The 22141-nt window shown below is 37.2% G+C and overlaps 1 protein-coding gene across 1 annotated transcript in view; it reads left to right on the forward strand.

Moving 5' to 3' along the window:
* The window catches only part of GABBR2 (gamma-aminobutyric acid type B receptor subunit 2), a 491071-nt gene that overhangs the window by 433255 nt on the left and 35675 nt on the right, over nucleotides 1-22141 (forward strand). Inside the window, exon 14 of the mRNA XM_075084470.1 lies at nucleotides 15778-15888. Coding sequence (XP_074940571.1) covers nucleotides 15778-15888 — 111 coding nt within the window. The remainder of the gene's footprint in view (nucleotides 1-15777; nucleotides 15889-22141) is intronic.

The following is a 22141-nucleotide window of genomic DNA, read 5'->3' on the forward strand; positions in this document are numbered from 1 at the left end:
CCTTTTTGCACCTTTTAGTAAAGTCCCATTAACACTGTTGGACAGTCATATTAATGGATAGCTTTAATAACATCATAGCATGTTTGTTTGCCACTGTCCATATGCACAAAATAAATTCCTCTGCTAACAACCTGTACCTGTCTGTCTTTTACAGCCATTTTAGACAGTGTTTTGTACAGACGTGAGTGTTCATTATTTGTTAATAAGTGAAATGATGATGGGAAAAAAGTGTATTCAGTCATGACCTTCATCTGTGTATCTACTACTTCTATTGTTATTGTTTCATTTAGATAATGCTGGAAGGCTAAGGGTTGAAGACAGCCATTCACACGTGCAAATAACTCCTCTTCTGGGAGATGGCAGTAAAGATACTGTTATGTCCGTATAGGCAGGAGTTTGGTCAGGGAATTTCAGGTATATATTTATATTAATTCTCCACCAAGTAAAATATTCTGGCAAAAAAAAAAATCCAGAAGCAAAAAATGGTACCTGGTGGATTAGATTTCAGTCTGTAAGCGACATGCTGTGTCTTTGTAACATAGGCAAATGATTTTAACCATGGAATTAAACGTTACTGGATTCTTTTGAGACTATTTTGGCAAACATAGAGCCTATTAAAGAGAGAGTCAGGAGTCATATTTGTGAAAATATGTTGGGAATAGAAATTAAACTATAACATCTGCATTATAAGACTATACTTTTTAATTAAAAAGAACATATTTACACAGCTAATAGAGATCAGAGAGTATTGGAGGAAGCTGTTATTGCTTGTCACAAGAGACAGTGGTCCTCAGGTTTCATTTGATTCACATATGAACAATGCATACCTCAACATCTAGATTCATGGTTGCTTGATTCAATCCAAATTGCGTATTGTGTGACTATTTTATTTGGCACAGTACTTGAAAGCAGTGGATTTAAATATACTACATTGTAAATTAAAACCTTTTATCTAGTCCTAATTAGTAGATATAGTTATCGAGATATGACAGACATTATTTCTTTGGGGGGAAAAAATATTTAAAGAACAATAAGAAGTTAATATGCCTCCATAAAATTTAAATGCATAGGGCCAGATTGTGACAGTTTGCTCATACAGCACTAAGGTACCATTTAACATGCAAATTAGGTAATGTGGACTATCTGCTTTTGAAGTGCTGGATTCAGATATCCTTATTAATTTTTAGTTATACTGAACTCCACATTTCCCTAACTACTACAGTGAGAATTATTTGTAGAATATGGTACTACTTAATTGAGGAAGGCTATCACAAACTGTCTGTAAGGAATAGGTTCATGTATCTTTTAACTCTGGTTGAAGTTAAAGGTTAAAGGTTAAAGTTAAAGTCCAGATTTACCTTATAAAGTTTACTTGGTATAAGTCCCAGTAAAAACATGAAAAATCTAATATTCTGAAATTTAAGGTAAGAATTTTGGGTTTTCTTTTCCTGAAAATAAGAGTATGAGTACTTTGAACCAACTTTACTTTGGCAGTAGTTTTTAAATTTTTCATGGACAATAAATGTTCTAATCCCTAAATTATATGCAGACAAACCAAGCCACTTATGTACTCTATGTAACATGTAATTCTTGGAGTTTTAACAGTTTAGCTAAATCATGGTCTACTCAAATCTTTATATTTGTCCATCCTATTGATATCCTAGCACTGTTCAGTGGAAGATAAACAAGTGTGTGAATAACTGTCATATGTCTGTCCCTGTCCATTCTTCACTGTATGGGAACACTGGACGGATTTTTTTTCAGGCTGATACACACTGGTTTTATTAAGTCAAGATCAAAACAATGCACTTCTATTTTGCCTGGTTAGGAGTACGTGTTCCTAAAATAATAATATAGTTTCCGATTCCTATAGATGTGAATTTCGTACCCTTCAATCACCTTCTAAGAAAGTGGGGTTTGCATTTCTAAGAAATAATTGCTATTGTTTTATTTGTTGTATTGAATGCCTGATGTATTCGTAAAATAATGTCAAGGTGATTGTGGGAACATCAGGCCTTGTTGCCATGGAAATACACATTTACTCACACAAACACATTTCCAAAAGAAAAATCACTTTTATAAAAGTTCATCAAAAGATGAAATGAATTTGTTAATACACTTAGAATAAAATCCTGCTTTTTAGACAGAAAAATTTTGACCAGGTTACAGAAAAAACTATTTTCTGGGTTTGTTTATGTATGTTAACTGGGGCACTCTGTAAGGGATTGATGCTGAGTCAGTTCATATCCCACTAGCTGTTGCAGGCAGTGGCAGAAGGAGATGCTGTTTAGGGGGAGCATGTGAACTTGGCCACTTTATCCTCTCGCCCCCTTCTCCATTTCTGCTTAGTTTGGCAGGCAAAAGGGAATATTTTCACCACCATTTCACATCTTCCCAACAGTCGTCTTGAACCAAAATGGTCTGATGTCTCAGTCTTCTTAGGATTTCAATATTTTCCTTGTTCCATCAGATCTCAGCATATCTCCCAAGGTTCATTTCTATCCTTGATGTATTTGCAAGGCTTTTATTTCATCTTCTGATCAATTTACCAAATGTCTGCTCTGCTGTATAGAGAATCAAGTGATTGAGAACAGTCACCACTGACATTTTTTCAAGCCTCAGATGAGTTGTGAAGGCAAGCTCCAGCTTCAGTTTCTCATTGGTGAGGAAAGCTTCTTCCAGCAGAGGAGCTAGGATCATTTGACTCTTGCCATAGCTGTTCCAGAGATCCTCAGTGTAGGTTTACTTTGGGGAAAATCATCTAAGAGCTCTGAAGGAGAACGCTCTGCATTTTCCTTAGCTTCTCAAACCACAACAGCAAAATGGAGATTTCCTGGGGCCATATCACTCCTGCTTAATCTTACCCAGCTATTTAGGCTGGTCCTGCTCCAAGGAAGTCCTCTAGCACTGCAGCACGCAGTCCTGTGCAAAGTGCCAGAAGGTCACAACTCCTTCCTCTGCTAAAGTCTTGTCACAGAGCTACCTTAAGGGGATATGGTGACAGCATAATAATTGCTCAGGTAGCTCAAACAGAAGAGGTTTGTCCTGAAATGTGTGACAGGCTAGTGTGAATACCGCAAAGGAGGTGAATGCCACGTCAGACAAACCTAGCTGGCACCAACCATCACCATTCAGATATATGCGGCTTTTTCCTGCTCTCGTGCTGATATTGCCTGTCTGCCTGTGCTTATCTCGTCCTCTGCCTGTCTTTCAGGGAACAGTGAAAAATGGTATGGAAGAACAAAAGCACTGATCCACTTACTGTTTCTTTTCAATGCCTTGTTCTCAAAAATGAACACTTGGGTGTAAATGTAAGCTGCCAGGGGCTGTGCTGAGAAAGAGTTTTTGAGGGCTTTTATGTCAGCTCTGGAGGTGCTCTAGGAGAATTACACATGCTCACCTGCTAAAATAGAATGATGGAATAGGCATTCCTAAAAAAAAAATATCAGGAGGAATGATAAAATCCCTAAGTACAGCCTAGTAGAAAAAAGGATGGATAGATTCAGAGGACGGTTAAAGCACTTTACCTCAGAAGTAACCACCTCGATGAGTTCTTCAAGGCCAGTGAAAATGACAAGCTTTGCTGCCAATACTGGATCCCGAAACAATCCTTTTATACTGACACCTGACACATCTGTACTGGGAAGATGTTTGTAGGTAAGATTATCTGTATCTACCAAGGAAACTTAAAGTTCACACAACAAGAGAAATAATGTACAGCTATAGATATACAGTCTATGCTTATAGAAAAAAATATGAAAATACATCAGAGAATGGTTACAGATCAATGCTTCCTACAATTCTTTAGGTTGAAAATAAGCATTTTATCTCATCCAGATCTTTGAATACGTGAATTCACTGAAACATAATCTTTATAAATAAAAAAAATATACTTTGTCAAGTTGATGCCGGAATTGCAAGGTAGAGTAGGTTCAGAGTTATCTGCTTGTACTAGATATATATCAAACATATGCTTCAAAAGCCAAAAAAAATCAACTATATGATATGGAGCTCAACAATGTAAAAAACAATTCTATGTAAATATAAAATGGATTTTATGGTTGCTAGGTTTTGTTTCATGTGGGCTTGCTTTCTTACCAACTGAAAATTCTTCTGTTGTATACCAGAGCAAAGGACCTGCAACATTTAAAGTGTGTGGTAGACTTGTGTTAAATGAAATCTGGTCTGACAGATGCTGAAAGAAGATGAATTATTTAAGAAAAATGTTGCATAAAAGTTTGACTGAACTGAGAGAAACAAAAAATTCCCATGACTACCTGATTTGCTCTGAATAACGTCAATAGAAGTGGCAACACTGAAATAGCTATTTGTAGAAGAAAAATGCAATGGAAAAATAAAAGAGTATCCATAACTATCGTTTTTGTATTTTGGGGTCATGTAACTTTCAAGGTAGCTTAGTGCAACTATTACTGGTTCTTAGTTATGTCAACTATTCCTATGAAATCAGGAGAAATACTTGGCAAATAAGTATTTTTCCTTTTCTAAAGCTTTTAAACTATCTTAGCATTTCTCTATTCATTTAGAATAGAGAAAAGAGAAATGAACATATTCTATGGCATTTGCGTTTTCATATATACACTTTGGTCTAACTTGACCTTGGGTGTTATGGTGGTATTAATCCTGGATATGGCTTCAGGGCAACCATGACCAGCATAGTGTGCTCTGTTCCACTCTTCAGAATTCAGGAAACATGCTGGTCCAATGAAGAGCAATGAGACTAGTTAAAGAAAGATAAAACATGTCCATAGTGAAAAAACACTAGGAGATCATTATTTAGCTTACCAAGGACTACACTAAGAGTTTACTGGGCTAAAATCTGTAAATACCAACATTGGAACAAAATTTTGTTACATAACCTTTCAATTCACTAGATAAAACATGGTAAGAACTAATGGAAGCTGACGCTGAATTCATTTTAGAAATGAGGAGCAAAATGAGGGCCAATTTTTTTGCAGTCAACAGAATTGACTCAGCAAGAGTTATATAGCTTCATGGTCTTTTCTAAAAGTTGTTTTATTTCAAACTGGAGTTAATGCAAGAGAAATCTACAACCTGTGTTTTGCTAAAGATGAGACAATTATCAAAATGGCCTCATTTAGCTGTAATGCCAATATGACTATGGAATCCTAAGCCTCATTTCTGATTCCTTCTTTCAGACAGAAAGGTGTCGATTTAAGATTCCAAGAGTAATTTTAGTTTGCTGAGGGCTACATCTTTCACAGCTGAAGCAGGACTCTACCAAAGATGAAGGCGTTCTTTTTGTACCTTTAGTCACCTGTACTTACCTCCAGTCTGTAGGCTTTGCTGGAATAATTATGCCTGTAAAAGTTGTAAAGATTTGTGGTTCATTCATTGGTGTCATTCTGCTCTAATATAGGATCAGTTACACTATCAAGTGTGAATCATCACGAGCAAGACCATGGATTTACAATCTTATTGGTGATGATGTTCCTTAATTTAGGTATTGAGATATTGTTCTCAGAAAACACTGAGTAGTCATAAGATCTATATGGTTGTAAGAAAAAAGGGATCCCAGTGAGTTTCCCCATGCAGAATTATTTTTGTAGAGAAGTGCTAAAATGTTCTTTTTGACCTTTGTTAACTAAAGAAAATCTCTTTTAATTCAACATGACATTTCTTTTAAAAATGGAGTTAGGTTATATCAAATAAGGTTAACAGTTTTAAAAGGTCAAAAACAAATTAAATCTTTTGAAGTAATGAAAATATTTCTGTTGATTTGATCTTTATTTATTTATTCATCCATTCAGTTTTTGGATGATGGTATGTAAAAATGTTTATAACCGAGACATTGCTAGTGTTGTAAGGTAGGAGAAAAAAATTGAAATCTTCAACACTCTTATGAGAGACAAATGTTTTCACGTACTTCCATATATTAAGATGAACCTTATATTTGACTGTCAACAAGAAATTAGGAGTTGATTTTAGACAGAGCAACTTTTGTGAAGGGGAAGTTGAATAACCAAATTCTAGAAAGATTTTGGAGGAGATGTAGGTCCTTCTGATACAAGTATTGTGATGTAAGTATGAGTATATACATATTAAGCGAGTCTTAGCATCTAGAAATTAAAGATCTGCTCAAAATTTTTGAAAACAAAGGAAAGACCTCCACTTAATACCACGGTTTCTGAATTATATCTTAGTGCAGTCATAAAAATAGCAACAAAATCCTCCAGTAGTGGGTTGATGGACCATCATCTAAGCATTCTGAAGAGTATGAAAGAATAAGTGAGGAAATTAAAATGTCCTTCATGTTGAGAAGTAATCCTTTTTATTTGCCACAGCCCAGAAACTATTCATGTGTCAGTGCCTGCACAGGGGGACAGTGGTCTCCACTGATATTCGCCTCTGAAAACATCATACAACCTTACTTTATGCTTCTCTCTTCTCCCACACCTCATATGTATGTTTTTAAATCCTCTTAGGGAATGGACTTTTCACTTTCTGCGTGAAGTCAGTGTCCATTTGTTGATGTTGTCACTGCAATGCAAATAGGCATAGTAATAAATATTGTTAGAATCCATAAACCAAAGGAATTACAGCACTGAACAGAAAACCTAAGATGATTACAGGGGTGAGATTGTTGCCCTCCTTGGCCCAAAGAGCTGGGCACAATTGAGGACGTGAGGGTTTTTCTTGTTGGGAGGAATAATCAGTAATAGATTCTGTTAGCTGTTGGGTACAAATCTAGCTTATTTACAGGAAAAATGCTAAATAGTGTTTCTCTAAGTTCCACAGAAAGAAAGATAAGTCATATCCTTGCTTATAACTCAAAGCCTACCCACTAGAAAATTATCTGCAAAAAGAGCTTCTGCCTTGGTTCCTGCTGGGGTCACCCTAACTTTTTGTCTATTACTGTCCTCTGCAATTTTGCTCTACTGTTCTCCTTCATGCATTTGCTGTACATTAATGCTGTTTCCATTACTGTAGGCCAGGAGGTATTGAATTGTTCCAGCCACCAATAAGAGTGGCTGGCATGGCCTCCAGTGTAGTAAGAAATCTAGTTAGGAAAGGGAAAAAAAAACTAGAAGAAACCACACGTCCAGTTTGTCAGCCATGATTCCAGGCAGTTTGACAGGAAAGGAGGGGAAAATATTCTTTCTCAGCTTGTGAAGCTGATACTGTGAAGTGCACATTTCTGGAAGGATCTGTGCAGCGCAGGAGGGTCTGGGTAGTGACAAAGGTCTTCACTTCTCTAACCTGCTTTTCTTATGTATCATGGCCTTTTGCCCTCCCTTCAAAGAATAACACATGTTCTACTACTGAGAATGCTTTATTAAGTCTTTGTAACACTTGTCCCGCTGCCTCCATGCACATATGCAGAAACACTTCATTATCCAGTCTGTAGATAGGTAATTGGAGCAACATTCTCTGAGGAAATAATATGATGTAAAATTTCTACTGAAGAGACCACCGAGTGCAGAGTGGGAAGACTTAGTCACAGTTGTTTGAAACACTCCATGGTACAAGAGAATTTTGCCTTTTCCCTTTCATTGCTAGTCTGCATTTCTTTGCAGGGATCACAAAGGTTTCTTTACACAGTTTAATCTCTTATTTTGTGTTTTACATTAATGCAAATAAATGAAACTGCTTGGATTAGAGGATGATATTAATAAAAATAACACGAAATCTCTGGGAACCTTTGGCTCTCACAAAACAGTTTTATTTAAACAAAAATGAAGCACCACACAGCAAAATAAAAATCATTAGGTAAAGTGATGTTATAAATAATTCTGCTGAGAGATTTTCCTTAAAAGTAAATATATGGGCACATTCACAATATAAGACCTTAAAAATAGCTCTTCTGGCATTTTATCATCTTTCAATCACACTAACTTACAGTATTTATGCTTACTGCTCTACAGAATTATTTGTGCAAGAGACAGATGGGGAGCTAGAAAGTAGGTTTGTTTTAAAGATATTACAGTGTGACTATCACTGTGACTGTATTACCAGACCTTATCATTTTGGGGTAATAGGAATTACAGTGGTTATCTCTAACATGTTTTCTCTTTTTTTTTTGCTTTCTTTCTTCACTCCCATCCACTTGTAAAGTTAGACCTGGATTCTGTATTTTTAGCAAGTTGAGTAGTGTACAATAACTACATTAATATCCTTGAAGCCCCAAAATGTGTTGGTATTTTTTTCCTTGGCTTATATGGTACATAAATTTTAAGTTTTAGAAAACCAAATTGAAAGTAAAAAAGTGACCAGATAAGAAAAAAAAGAGATATACATGTTGATATTCCAGCAAATGTCACTTCATTTTGTGATGATCTCTAGCTAGCCAACCATTACAGAATTACTGTCCCATGTGTAGGCTATGCTAAAATACCACTCGGAATGAAGATGTTTTAGGAGTTACAATGTAAACAGGATTTCTTCTGAACTGTTGGAAGACTTTAATTTTTGAAGTTTTTGTGAAGTCAGATAATGCTTAAGTCTAGTCCACTGACTGAAGTGGGGCAGGGAGCTGAATTTCAATATAAGAAAATTAATGAAGCAGAAAATAACCTGTAATCACCCTGGATAACCTAAAGATATCCTGTACTTCACATCACCGGCGCAGGAGGTATGTATTCAGATCTACATGAGAAACCTTGCACCCCAAAACACTTTATACCACAGCTCTGTGCAAATACTCCTCCGGAGGACTCCACTGGGCCACTCCTGTTGTGGGTTTGGAAAGAAGGGCCCAAGGCTGACTTCTGTCCCACACAGTTCCCACCTGAGCCTAAGCAGTGGGGTTATAGCTTGAAATAATACTGCTTTACTGCCTTGCTGCAGTAATTATCACACTGTGGAACCACTGGAAACCTCAAGTGCAATCCCTAACCTCATGCATTAATGTATATGAAGTGGCTGGAATCTTCTCTGTTACAAACTACAATAAACTTAAGGTTTCTAAAACTTTCACAAAACACAGAGCCTTCTTTTTTCTTTTTTTTTTTTAGCCTGTATAATTAATATAAAAAAATACTGTTTTAAAAGTTAGTCACAATTAAAAAATCACATGTTTTAATTTTAAATAACTTTGCAGAGGGACATCATAAGGGATTGCAAAACTGATTTTTAAATCTAATTTCAAGTCATTAAATTTATTGAAATTGATCCTTTTCCATATTAAAAAAGATTCAAATAAAGAAAGTTTTCTTCAGCGTTTCCTCCAGTAAATATCTAACTAAAAATCAGAATTAGAATTTTAGCAAATCCTAATTCTAATTTCTAATTTGACATTTACTGTAGAAAACTGCTTCTATCTCTGGAGCAATAAAAACTGGAGTGATACTTTTTATATTCATCATAGTTATCAGAAAGAAAGGTGTTTTTTCTAACTCTAAGAGGAACAGCATAACAGTCTGAATTCCTTTCAGATTTCCTAGGCAGTTTGCTTAACCTTCATATGGCTTCTCCTTCTCAACTACAAAAATAACAGCTTCCTTTCTGATTTCCTAGGCAGTTTGCTTAACCTTCATATGGCTTCTCCTTCTCAACTACAAAAATAACAGCTTCCTTTCTGATAGTGCCATGAGCATTAATTCATTGGTCTCGTACAAATTAGGTAAACACACAGATTAGAGGGTGAAGCACTTGTAACTATTTAATGAAATAAAATTTTGTCTTCCACCACAGATTATGGAAAGGAATAAAAATAACATTCCTAAATTTTTGATCTTTATAAGAAGTTTTTCTATTCAGATGGGAACTGATAAAGCATGCTATCTTGCTACAGTTGTGTATTCATAGTCTCAACTGTAAATGTTTTTACAAATATAAACACTATTTTAAAAAGTTGAAAAAACCAAATCTAAATTCTAGTCTAAAACAATGTTCTCCTGGGGTCCTGCATGAGAGAGCATCAGGTATGCACACTGGATGCAATGGACATTGGGGATACTCAGAACCTTGTCCTTACCTTCTCCTGAAGTCAGAAGACTTATGTTTCTCATTCCTCTTGCAGGAGTCATGGAGTGACCAGGTGTAAGGGCTGTTGCCTGGTTTTATTAACAGAATCCTGCATTCCTATACTGGAAATCCTGCACTGGATTCTCCTGTATTGGAAATCCTTCATTCCTATACTGGAAATCCTTCATTCCTATACTGCAAAACAGCCCTTACTATATGAAATAGTACTGTGCTTACCTATTAAAAGCTGATTTTCTGTTCCATGACAAAATAGTCCCATGACTCTGAATCAAAGAAAAATACATTAAAAGTCTTTAAATCAGTCACTGTCCTGGATCATTAGGCTATTACAGAAATGACCTAACTTCTCAATTAATCTTGAGGAGAAATTAAATTGATCACTGGACCGCAAGAATCCAGTAATGGTTTTGTACTCGGCTGAGCTACAATACAACATACAATGTGATTTGTAATGTATCTGAACCCAAGCTCAGATATGAACGAAGACAAACAAGCTTTTTATTCTACATTGCCTACCAAATATTTCATTGGAAGACATTCCAAGCGAGCTACCCCAGTTTAGCATTGCATTTGCTATTTTGCATTCATGGAAGGTATGACTACACAAAATAAAAAATATATGAAACAAAAGGGATCCATTTCCTGGCAAGTCTCTTTCTCATATCACAGTTGTTTTTCTCTAAAAATACCCTCAAATTATTAAGTAATTGAGAAGTAGACAGCCTCTGATCCTTCTCTTTCTCTTTTCATCGGTAATTGAGAGCCTGGCTACAATACACTGCATGTGAAAGCTGTTTAAATCCTTTTGTGGAACACCTTTCCCTACAGATTAGCACAGAGGAGGGCCTGTTACAATGTGCAAGTAAATTTAATTTCTTACAGAATTTATAGTATAAACTAGCTATAATTATCCTTGGGGGGGTGGGGGGGAGTGAATTTAAAAAGAAGTAAGGATAATCTTCTGATTTAGCAAAGTCTGATTTTCAAATAAGGAATCACATTTGGGCTCCATATGTTTGGTAAATGTGCCAAATTAAAAACGCCAGAGATGTCTAATTCATGCTGCAGACTAGCGATAGTATAGTCATTATGCCAGTTAGATAGAAGCCATTTCAATGGAAGATAAAACAGAAAGTGGGATGGTATATGAAGACCATTTTAACAGTGTGACAGAAGAGTATGATCCTGTATTTTCCTATATTATGGGAGCTGCACATTTTATTTTAAACCTAGTAAACAGAAGCTGCAACTATTTACCTTATGTTTCATATCCATCTTTGGAGAAGGCTGAGGCCTAACGTTCTGATTTTCTCACTGATGAAACTGCAGCTGCAGAAATGGCAAGATTTCCCACTGGAAATCTGCTGCAAAGTTTCTTAGACAGCTTGCTGAGATTGTCCACCCATGAGCTCAGCAGCACCACAACTCTGTAGTAGCAGCACAACCACATAGAAGTACCCTAAGAAGCTCAAGGAGTTTTGGATACCGTGTGGTGGCCCAGTCTGTTCTTCGCAGACATTTGCTGGATTACATGCCTCATGGAACATAGACCCTTCCTTAGAGAGGGAAGCTATAGAGAGGGGGAGCTATAGAGAGGGAATGGCAATAAAGACACAAAGTAAGTCAATGATACATTAATTGTGATACAAATATCTTCCCCACTGAACAGGGTCTTTTCCAAAGGGATTTTGACTAGTGTAATAGCCAATAAGAAATCATAGTTACAGATGAAAAAAGGAGACGTGCTGTCTTTATATGGATCAAATAACATCATGCCCAGAAGGCACAGGTGCCTCAGGGTGATTTGCCCTATCTTCCTACACCCTCGCTTGAGATAAGGAAAGCTGTTCATTACGCTGCCTACTTTTGTTTACTCAAGTAGAGCTGGATCTTAAAGGAACGGAGATAATTGTTCCACAAAAATGGCACTTGCACTCTGCTTCCCTAACATGGACCACTCTGGAAAGCAGCTTAAACTCAGCCTGTAGTTTTTTATTATAATCAATAAATACAGGAAGGAAACAAGAGCCTCATTGCTGCTTCATTATTTTGAGAAGGTGTAGGAAGGCAGGAGGCACTCAGTGGTCTCTGTCATTGCTCCTGCCCTGGTGTCTCCTGCAAATTTCCCTGCTGGTTCCAGGTAGTTTTTAGCTTCATTCCTCCCTCTGGCAGTACCCACCTAAGCCATCGTCCACCTATTACGACAAGGATCTGCCAGTCCACCAGCAGACTGAAGAGCAAAGTAAATGAAAGCGCAACAGAGCTACAGAAGTGACTAATAATTATTTGAACATGCACAGAGAGGGGATATAAACCTTCTGTAGGTTTACTGGTTTGGGTTGCTTTCTAGACCTAGCAGATCTCATGTAAAACAAGCATTTTACTGGTGATACACAACTCTTGTATGAAGTGAACAGATTAAACTGTTTATGTTCAACTGCTGAAAACACTCCAGAATTTGATGTCAATGTCAGAAACCTTATTAGGTTTCATAAGAGGTAGGAAAGCTTCAGCCTAATCACAAGATAGGAGTTCTTCAGGCTTTTGAGAATGACATCTGAAGGGCATTTAGATTGTTTTCTATAAAAGGAAAGGGCAAATTTCCAGTACATATATAATCACTGGTAGCATTTATGTTGTCATCCTCTCTAAAGCAGTGACAAAGTGCACAAATGGTGGATGATTAGAGAGGTCAGTGAAGTGCTCCATTCAGCTGTAATTGTAGAGTTTTTAAAAATTCTTTTGACATCAGAAAATATCATATGTTTTTTTAACCCAGCTTTTGCGATGATTAGTTAATTCATGCAAAATCAGTGAAGAAACAGAATAGCAAATTAAAAGCAGTAAAACAGGAGTGTCATTTTTGCAGTAGCAATAAATAATCAGGAAAATCAGTTCACTGTAAAATTACTGCTACCTGCCAACGCTTCATTCCACATGCACAAGTATTCAGCAAAATTTTGTTGAAAATGCTACCACCTTGCAGATCTGGAAAGTGTTTTGAAAGAAGCGCTGTCCCATGTACACTTTTGCTGATGCTGCAATCAGGATTCTCTCTTTTCCTGCTCCCTCTATAGCACTTCAGAAGAATTTTTTATCTCACATAGAAAATTTGAATACACTGTTTTATTTAATTAACATATTTTTTAAACTATCATTGCTTTATAAATTCTGGCAATCTTCCTACTAAATAAATTATTCAACTTCTTTCTCTCTAATACGATTGGAAAACAAGTTATCTTTTCCATTTCATCATTTTTCTGCCCGGGTCTCTCATTTTTGAGTAATGAATGGATATATGCTTTCCAATTTTGAAGCAAGTTTGCATTAGAGAATAACCGTGTAGTGAAAATAAAAAGATAATCTGCCACTGACCAAATAGGAGTTTGCATTTCAGGAATATTCTTCAAAATAAGGAACAATTCCAATTGCTCATAGTTGGTTAAAAGTCGTGGAATGCTTCAGGCTAAGTGTGAATGAAGGTTTCAGTCCAGGGACAAGGGAAACAAACCACTTGGCATCGTCCATCGCACCGAGTGGAAGTCTACATTATTTATAAACCTTTTTGTTTCACAAAAGTACGAAACTGAAATCGAGTGAGTGCATGGCAGAAAGGACATAGAGCTGGGGAAATTAAGAGACATCCTGTGCTGACTCCCCAGTGTGAATTAAAACAAACAAACAAAAAAAGACATTCTGACGACCACAATCTGAAATTTAATGTAATTTCCACAATTCCAGGCCATGAAGGATGTAACTATTGGCATACTGTAACACAAAGATGGAAAAAATAATTTTATAGCAGGCTCAGGTGTAGTTTAGAATTCCAGAAAAATGTCTCTGTAGTACAGTCCTGTTCACACATCAGTTACACATTCAGAGCTACATTTGAATGATTTGTCATGTGAACTTTACTTCTTACTAGTCAAAAATGATGTTGAACATCGCAGATTGTAACTTTGACATGAAAGGGTACTTTCCCTTCAGTGCACCTAAATTTTAGCAGTGGGCTTTTGTCATCGATGAGGGGGAATGAGGTAGTTCAGCAGATTGTCAGACAAACATTCGTAGCATCTTAAATGTTGTGATGGCACTTAATGTTTGCAGTCATTTAAATTCTTCAGCAACAGTTAGAGCGGAGTCACAAGCTCTCTAGGAGAGTTAATCTTGTCTTCTTGGTTTTTGTCTTATGTTCTTTTAGGACATGTTTTTTTCAAAGTTCTTTATTCTCCTGGTCAAGATTTCTATAGAAGTCCAGGATACGAAAAAGTTTTAAATGATAATGTCTTGCCTACTGCAGGATTTGCAAACAAAGTTGTCAATCCTTTGACTCTGCAGTGCATAGCAGAAGGTTGTCTGGGGTTTTTTGTCCCCCATTTCCACCTCCTTGTTTGTTACATTATCTTTTCACAGTGTATGAGGTCAGGGGCAATACAAAAGGACTGATGGAAGAAACTGAGCTGCAGATTAATGCTGTGACCGCTAAAATACATAGCAAAATTCATACCAGCATCAGAGGCAGCAAGAATAAACTTTAGGAAATTATTCAGATCTCCCTAAAGTTCCACACACAATTCTACATTTCAGTTGGTGAAAATGTGATTTTGCCTTATCTCATATATTAATGATTATACTTCTGCATGAGACGGTTTGCATGTGTTATTCATCAAAAAGGGAAATTGCAAAGCCCACTGGGACAACCAGGTATAGAAAGTTATGTCTGAGTTGATGTTAGTTTAGCTGAACTTCAGATCCAGTGTTGCAAAGTAGAAAGGAAAAATGGCTTCCAGTATTTCAGTGTATTCCATAAAGCAAAACAGACCGTAGGTACACACAGCTCAGAACAACCAACAGGACGATTCTGTGGTATGTAACTAAAACAGGATCTCTCAGAATCACATATGAGAAGCACCTTGTGTTCTTACACAGTGCACACCATTAAAGAGCAGCTGGACCATACCCTAATATATATGCTAATCACAGACGGCATAGTACCTAGTACCCATTCACTCCTTCTGTCAACTGTTTTGGTTTTTTTTCATTTTGTAAAAAAATTTAAAAAGTGAGCGAGACTGAGGGTTGTTCTTGCAGGTTTCTCTGAGTCTTAATTATAACTTCTCCCTCATACAAACAGTCCTGGTAGTCTGCAAGTCCTCTCGATTCCACACTTTTTCTACAATCTCCTTTTCAAAATAAATGGAAAGCTACAAAGATTCCAGCAGTATTAAGTTTTGCATAGACATTCACTTGCTCTAAAGGTTGTCTTTTACAGATTTTTTTATGATTTATACTTTCTTCTAAGCTACTGATGCAGTTTCCATAGTAAACGGTTTTTGATTTACCTCATGGTTATCAACAAAAAACACCTGAAGCACAGCAGTGTTTCATACTTTGTTTATCAGCCATTTGCCAGTGACACAGAACTGCAGGTGAAAGGAGGGATGACTTTAAGCACATTTATTTTCATGCCTGTGCATTCAAGCTATTTGCCTTGTAGAAAAATTAGATGTCCTAAAGCTCATAAATGTGACTGACACTGTTAAAGACAGAGTGACTTCAGACATTTTCTTTCTGGTTTGCAGTAGAGGTGACCTCACCTGGTGGTAGCTATCATGCAGTTGTTTCCGCAGACCTTTGCTTTTCACTGTATTCCTTTGCAGGTTCGTGGGTCTGCGGTCGTCACAAGTTACTTTAAAGTTGTCCACTACGTATTCTACACATCCTCAATCTACTGAGAATAGATTTAAGTACCTCTGAGGTGTGAATGCAAATGAAACCTGAATCCAAATATTTCACCTTTTGTTTTTGCAGCCGGACCCTGCGGGCAGAGATATCTCTATCCGACCAATCTTGGAGCACTGTGAAAACACTCACATGACAATTTGGCTTGGGATTGTCTATGCTTATAAAGGGCTGCTGATGGTAAGCATAGCTTGTTCTGCACAACGCTGACTTCAAGCTGCTTTTTGCTGGTAGGCATGAACTGAATTGTAGTTGTTTTCCTGATGGCTGGGAGTGAGTTAAAACTTCCTTGAATACATCTTTATAATTGAACCTGTTCTAAAGTTCATTAGGTGGTAATATGTGGATATATGAATACATAAAATAAATGAGACTCTAACAGCACTTAATCTGAATACTATAGATATACTGCAAATCAAGAAATTCAACAGTGAAAAGATGGGTCTATGAATGAGACAGCTTTGTAAGCAAAGAAGCCCAATCATCTGAATTCCTTTAGGTTCTCCAAAAAGGTGAGACTAGGTTATTCTAGATTATTGCTTCTGAGTAGCAAATGTCCTTCAGGAACAGTCACAGGAGAAGCAAGATTAATTTGGAGCCTGAAACAAAATAATCCTTGTGTTACTTGAGGCCCATCTCCACAAAAAGATTTAGCTACTAAAATGGACCTCAGGAACCAGGAATCCTGAACCTTGATAGTTAAAAAATAAAAAAAAAAAAAAAAAAAAGGTGACTATTAGTGATTAAAAGCTCCTAAGCATCAGGGTTTTAAAAACATCTGATTTTGACAGCACTGACCAGCTGAACACCTATCTTGAGCTGAGCCCCATCTGGATCCTAAACCTAGATAAACAGTAGTTTACACTGCCCAAAGGGTTCAGTCTGTTCTGTGTATTTGTAACATGCCTGCTCATCAGGACACCCGTGAAGGACTGGGCCAGCTGCTTCCACTCAGCGTGGTTGGTGCTGCTGCCCTGGGGGAAGCCAGGGAGAGGGAGCTGCCGGTGCCTGGAGTACTTGTCTTTCCTCTCCACATTGAATGACTGCTCTGCTGGGCTGCAGGGTGCTGCTGCTTTTCATGCTGCTTTTTTCGGGCTGAAAGATCTTTAAATATGCAATATGAGGTTCAACAGGTCGAAATGATAGCTTTTGGGTTTTTTTAGTTCAGACTATTCTGCTGGGGAGTGCCTTCAGGTAGAGAAGGCAGTACCACCATGTCTCTCCATTCCCAGGTGTGAGCTCTGATCCTGGAGCTACCAACCAAAAGGACAAAAGGAAGCCTTCCCACCTTCCCATTTAAAAAAGAAGAAGAAGAAAAAAAAAAGGCAACGTTTTGTGTAGATGCCTATTTTTAGGAGAATGTCCAAGCAGGCTGTGAAACTAAAAGCTAGGACAAACTTCATCTCCCCAAAACGATCAGGAATTAGGAGAGATTCCACATCTTAGCATTTCTTACTGGGCAGCTCTGAGTGGCTCTGTATTCACAGTAATGTCAGCGTGTAGCGCAGCATTGAGGCATTTTTGTTTTGAAGGCAAGGCCACCAGAGGTTAGGAGCCGTGACACTGACCAGCACTGGGGCCACAGTAAGATATAACTGTCCGTTGGCATAAAACATCATGCTTTATGCAAAAACACCACACAACCCCAAATTGTACCACTACATTGTCTATGGAGCTTCTTTGGACACCAGTGAACTACTCCAGCTCAAAACAGGATGATCGTTGCAAATAAAAGGGAACAAAAGGGAACAAGGGCTCCATCAGGTTGTCACGGCCCTGCACCATAGCAGGGCCCATCTGCAAGTCCCCACGTGGAGCTGAGAGCTTCTGAAATTCCTACTTATATTTCTTTGCTTGATTCCTCCTAATCTGCATAGTGCCAGTTTCTGATTTTGTCTCTTTCAAGCCAAAGCTTCCAAAGAGACACAGCTAAACTGAAAAGCATAGCTTTAGTACCCAATTGCTGGCAAGGTACTTAACTTTATTGCAATATTTATATTGTATGTGGTGATGGTTTCTATCTGTTAGGTCATTTATTTATCTTTAGGCATGAAGTTCTTAACTTTTAGCTCCTTTTCTAGTATATTACTTTATTACTGGTTGCCATAGCTGCCAATAAATTCCTGCTCTTCCCTTGGGAGAGTATTTTTCACTTTGCATATTTAATTTTACAATATTTTTCTTAGATAGTTTGTTAAAAGGAACAATGTTTCCCATACTTTTGTTACTTTCCAATCTGCCTGTATAGAAATTTTGAACAGTTCATTTTGTGTTCTCCCAGGTAGAACTTGCCAGTGGTCCTTATACACGTGCTTAAGACATTTTTCTCTGTGGTTCTGTTTGAAAAGTAAACAAGTAAATATGTTTGGTTCACTTAAAGCAGTGTAAATGAACAAATGAAATTAAAATTCCTTTAAAAATACTGAAGGAGGTGAACAAATGGTGGAGGTTTTTGCAAAAGTGACTTCAATAATGTTTTCAATTTAAAAAATCTGTAATTAGTTATTAAAGAGGGGAAATAACATTATATATTTTAAAAATACATTCTCGGGTAATTTTCTCTGAAGTTTCTTTCAAGTTTTAGTCCTGCTGGGCAGCAACCAAACTGCATTGTTTCTCACTAGTCCTTTGCCCTAGATTGCTTTCTTGGCATGTATGTTGGACTGTTTTCTACAAGATATGTGACTCAGTTTGTTTAAGTTTGCAAATGCCACTTGGCATTACTCACTATACTTATTCCAGGCACACAGTGTTTCATAACCACCAGTGAAATACACACTTCTTATTACTCCAGTGCCCTTTTATCACACAAATCGCTACATATGAAAAAGGAAGATACTCTTCTGAATCTCTTAAATAATTGCTGTGGTGAGTTATATGAGGGCCACAGGATTGATGCATTTTATCTCATCACTAAAGGTGTTTCTGTATACTACACATTGCCTTCAGAACAAAACCAGAACCTCTCGTGTTCCTGTATCACTTTATAAAGGGTTATCTAATACAAAATTCTGCAGTTTGTAATAATAAAATACTTATCTCTAACATATCTTATACTAAAGAGATCATATTGCTAATTACAGTGCAATGCAATATTCAAGGTGAAAGGGCTTAATGATTTGCCCCGGCCAAAATTATTTACAATGACCTCTTGCTGTCTCAAAATGAGAATACAAAAAATTGGGTTAACCTAAAAAAGCATTTTTCTTTTTTGGCTTGAAGACATAAAGCAATACTGTCAATTCTGATGACATAAAATCACTGATGCAGTGAATAAATCACTCAGAGTAGGGTGGAGCGCAGAATGGCAGAAAAGGGCAGGGAAGGCAAGGCAAGGCAAAATAAGGGAAGGCATTACTCACCGGGATGCACAGGTTCCTTCTATGTTAAAGTAAGCAAACATTAAAAGTCAGATTCATGATTCTCCAATTGCCTTTGAAAGGATGTGAAGAAATGCTTACTAACTGCATGAAGGCTTCTCAGTTATTGGATTCAGATTCCTCAGGACTGGTGACCAGAGAATAAAAGGAAGATAACTGTCCTAAATCTTGCCTTTGTCATTGTATTGGCTGTCTTAGGGACCCTAGCCAAGTCTCACGATACATATGGGACTCAGTTTTTTTCCCCATCTCCAGGTTTAGCTCCTAAAAGGCTACGTACAAGTTCAAGGTCTGCCTGTGTGTACATGGTGATCATCAGCTGCAGGATGTCTAGCTGTTGATTTCTGATGAGGTAGATTGAAAAGTACTTTTATTTCATAGATTCCAAAGGATGGTAGAAATCACACCATCTTAAACTTGCCAGTGGTGCATTATTAGTGAATACACTAATATCTTTCTGAGGGGTATGAATTATTTTTCTGATCTCAGCCAGAACAACACCAGATTAAGGATGGATTGGACTCCTCTAGGGCACTTTCCTTATTAACTATACACACTAGACAGACTTGTCTACAGTTTGATTCCCCTCTTTCTGATAATGCGTTTAATTAACATTAGGCTCAAGGTGTACATATGTTGGAAGTTTCATTTTATTGCTGATGTATTATTACAGTACATATTATTTAGCTACTGAGAAACAGGCTTTCAAGGCCAAAGTATATTTTCGGTTTGGCTGTTGCTCTGCATATCAAATCCTACTTTTATCCTGTGTTAATTGAGGGGTTTTTAAACTGTAACTAGTATTACTGACCACTTTTGATACACAGTTTTTAATGTATCATCCTTAGCTAACCTTGCTCAGAGTGAAAACATGGATATTTCATGGTGGAAATAGGAAAAACTGAAGCATATACATCTTGGGATTTGCTAAAGGTCACTAAAAATAAGAAATTTAATTCCTTGTAACAATTCATATTCCAGCATTCTGTTTTGGTCACTATAGATGGCACACTGCACAACACAACTCCATAATTGATTTATGAAGCCAAAAAAACAGTATTAATTCAATTTAAATGTATCTTTGGGATAATGTTCAATCTTACTTTCAAGTCTGAAAGAATCCCTCTGCTTTCTGAGGCTCTCTAATCACTAAGTTGAAATTGCCCACCTCTGACTTCCAAACCTTGGACCTTGGTGGGTCTTACGTATATGTTATCCCCCTTTCTCTAAAATGACCTGATGCCTTTGTTTCTAGGTAAACTACCCTGAGTTTGGCCAGATTTCTGTAACTTTACTAAAAATCGTACTACTTTATGAAAATGACTCCTATTAATCCATTTACGATTCCTTCCTCTGCATCATTTTCAGCCATAGTGATATAGCCTCCTTCAAGTCAATGTACAAATATGGGACAGCTTTAGGTTAGAAATTTTTTAAAACCAACCCATTTTTTCAGCAGCTTCTCATTAATAGTTACATGTTGAGAACCATCACCTAGATTTCAATTGGTTTAAATTTGTTGTATTGATTTTGAAACATACTATTTAAAAATAATAATACTGTGGAGTATTAAGACAAACACTACTGAGAAATCCAAGTAAGCTGCATAAATATGATTATCTTTATTCAGTCTTGCAATCTCATTGAAATAAAATAGCATGTTGAATGATATTGCTATCTATTTTTTTTGTCATTTATTGCCTGAGTTCATGTATCAGCCATTTCATTAATTTGCTTAGGATAGAAATTACCATAATAGCTCTGTAATCACTGAAGATGTTCCACTTTCTCTTTTCCCACGTGGCCTCTTTATATCTTAAGTGGAGCTTTGCCAGAATTCCAATAAATATCAACAATTAAGTCCAGCAGGTCAGACAACTTCTAAATCAGTTCCTTAAAATCCTGCATGCAAGGTACTGGATCTCTGATCACAACAGCTTTTCTTGACAGGGTTTTCAAGGGCTCTCTTACTGCTGTAGTAAGCTGCATTTCACTGGTTTGGCAAGACGCGAATGCATTGTTCCGCCTCTATATAAATGTAGGACAAAAATATTCATTAAGCACATCTTAAAATGCATCATTACTATTGACTTTGCCATCTTCCAAGGAATGAATCATTATTAGGATTCCTTTTTCTCCACATATATTTATAGAAATCTTTATGAATTCTGTTAATGCTGCTAGCCATTCATTTTCTACTATATATTTAACTTCCCTTTCCACTATCTGTATTTTAGAACTTTCTTTCATAATCATTATTATGCATTTCCTCTTTTTAACATTTGTTACATTCTCTCTAGTCTTCACCCAATTTTATTGCTTTTTTTACATTCCACAACAACCAAAACAATTGCTAAAGTAAGGAAAGCTTCTTTACGTTTATGAAGTTTAGGGCAGATTGTTTACACCACATACCCAAATATCTTTCAGTTGCTGTTTGTAGATATTCCTTTTGCTTCCCCTGCTCCCTTCCCCAGTAGCTTTCTTCACTTTGATGGCTAATCCATAAACATTACTTTTCTGATGGTTTTCTGCGCTTGGAAGTAGATTTTCAAAAAGGAGTTAGGTACCATGGTTTAGAGTTTGGGCTGCAGTCAGTGCTCAGCGGCACAGTCTTCCTTCAGCACTTGGTGCTCCTGCCTTGGTGGGCAAGAGGGGAGAGTGTCTTGGCCACGGTACATGGACCTCTCTAGCCTGAAATGCCCCTTCTCTGAATGCCAGCAGAGGTCGGTTGTGTGGCAGGCACCAGTAAGCAGAGTCCAGGCAGCTGTTAGTGTGCACAGAAGCAGAAACACCTACAGATGATGCTGAGGGATGGCCTGGCAGGTCTTGCTGGACACTGGATGTAGCTTCTCACTACCTCTTCAGGTGCTTGAGCCCTCTCTGTACAGCTAGCCCAGGAGTTGCTTATGAACAACACATCTGCAGCGTGTAACCTGTGCTCCTCATTTTTATCGTTTTACTATACTTAATAGAGGCTATGCATAAAGAAATTTTTTTTCTGTCTGAGGAAAGTGAAGCCGTGGAGCAGGTTGCCCAGGGAGACTGATCAA

Source organism: Phalacrocorax aristotelis, chromosome 2 (genome assembly GCF_949628215.1).
Source record: "Phalacrocorax aristotelis chromosome 2, bGulAri2.1, whole genome shotgun sequence".
In the NCBI taxonomy this organism is placed as follows: domain Eukaryota; kingdom Metazoa; phylum Chordata; class Aves; order Suliformes; family Phalacrocoracidae; genus Phalacrocorax; species Phalacrocorax aristotelis.